The 1,385-nt window shown below is 47.6% G+C and overlaps 1 protein-coding gene across 1 annotated transcript; it reads left to right on the top strand.

Moving 5' to 3' along the window:
• Nucleotides 1-1,092: 1,092 nt before the first annotated feature.
• VC83_09578 (uncharacterized protein) lies at nt 1,093-1,342 on the top strand (the record flags this gene model as incomplete). Its single annotated transcript, XM_024472991.1, has 2 exons — nt 1,093-1,102; nt 1,131-1,342. Coding segments are annotated over 2 exons (222 nt in total), but the record flags the coding sequence as incomplete, so codon positions are not given.
• Nucleotides 1,343-1,385: the final 43 nt, after the last annotated feature.

Raw genomic sequence — 1,385 nt, 5'->3', positions numbered from 1 at the left:
TACGGCCGTCCCCGGCAGGCGTGATCTTTTTTGTATAATGTAAGGACCAGGGCACCGTATCACGAGAAGTGGCATATGGGAGTGCGAGTCGGATATGAGTCGGTGCAATCCTATAGGTCTACTACGAAGGATACAAAAAGATGAAAGGGGAGCTATAGCTTCCTACCCCTTATGTACCTAAATGGGGTCCGACTCGGCTAGGCCTTAGCGTACCGGTAGATCCACTCCCGTCTGCCGCCCGAATCGACCCCGACCCTAGAACATCTATGCTGCTATACTACTATGTCGCCTATTCCGCGTTGTCTTACGGGTCGAGGGTACCCCGTGTAAGGAGGCATCCTTACATACATGCGAATTGACTATTACTACAGCTACTACCACCTTATATAATAATCCCTATTCAATCGTAATTGATTCATATCCTAACGCCTTTCAATTTATGTTTTTGCTGCCGTGAAATACGTTAATCATGATTATAATTGATTTTCTAACCCTGAACTACCCCATGCAATGCCATTCATTTTCCCCGAAACAATTATGTTCCATTAGGTTCGCGGTTTCGATTCACCATGGGGTGAAATTTTCACAACAACATTAATATATTTTATTTTATTTTACATTTCTTTAGATTTCTAACTACGACTAGACATCAGGCTATCAGAATCTGGATTTATCATTTTGAGGAACTCTATCCACCCGAGTAGTTATCAGTCACCAACAATAAGGCCTGATTATCTCCGAGTCTGAATTACAATATGTGATAAATGAAGCTGAAAGGGTTTGTTTACATCGTATGATAACCTCGCGCCCATCGCTCCTTCCACAACAACTCAACTCAACTCGCACCTTCTCAATCCCCCTCCTTCGCGCCTTCCCTATTAAATTATTACATTCTTATCGAGAGTAAATTCCCAAGATGGCCACCCCCATTCACACCCACCCAAGCCATCGCTCAACTCTATAGCTCCCAACATCCATCCCACACTTCTCAGACCCCACGTCACATCACCATATCCCAACCCCTATTATCTCATCCTCTCCCCACCGCACCTCACGCCACCCCCACCCCCCAAAAAAAACCAACACCCCACAATGCCCAACCGTGACAGAGGCAGTAAAACAGACCATAGCGACAACCCCCCCCAACTTCGACAACAACGCATTCAACACAACCAGCCCATCCAGCCCATCATCATACCTCGGCCGCAGCCCACCCAGCTTCAGAACCGGCTTTGTTGATCCTAACTTCGACGTCGCACGTATCGGTCCCTATCTTGGCCCGGAGATCGAAGCGGAACTACAAGCTGCGCGTGACGCGAGAGCATGGAGGATTGAACAAGGTGTTAGAGAGGAGTTGGCCCAGGAGCCCTACGGAGGGGAGGAGT

Source organism: Pseudogymnoascus destructans (genome assembly GCF_001641265.1).
Source record: "Pseudogymnoascus destructans isolate 20631-21 unplaced genomic scaffold scaffold_86, whole genome shotgun sequence".
Taxonomy (NCBI): domain Eukaryota; kingdom Fungi; phylum Ascomycota; class Leotiomycetes; order Thelebolales; family Thelebolaceae; genus Pseudogymnoascus; species Pseudogymnoascus destructans.
Note: the sequence above shows the minus strand (reverse complement) of the source record. Positions and strands in the feature narration are given on the sequence as shown.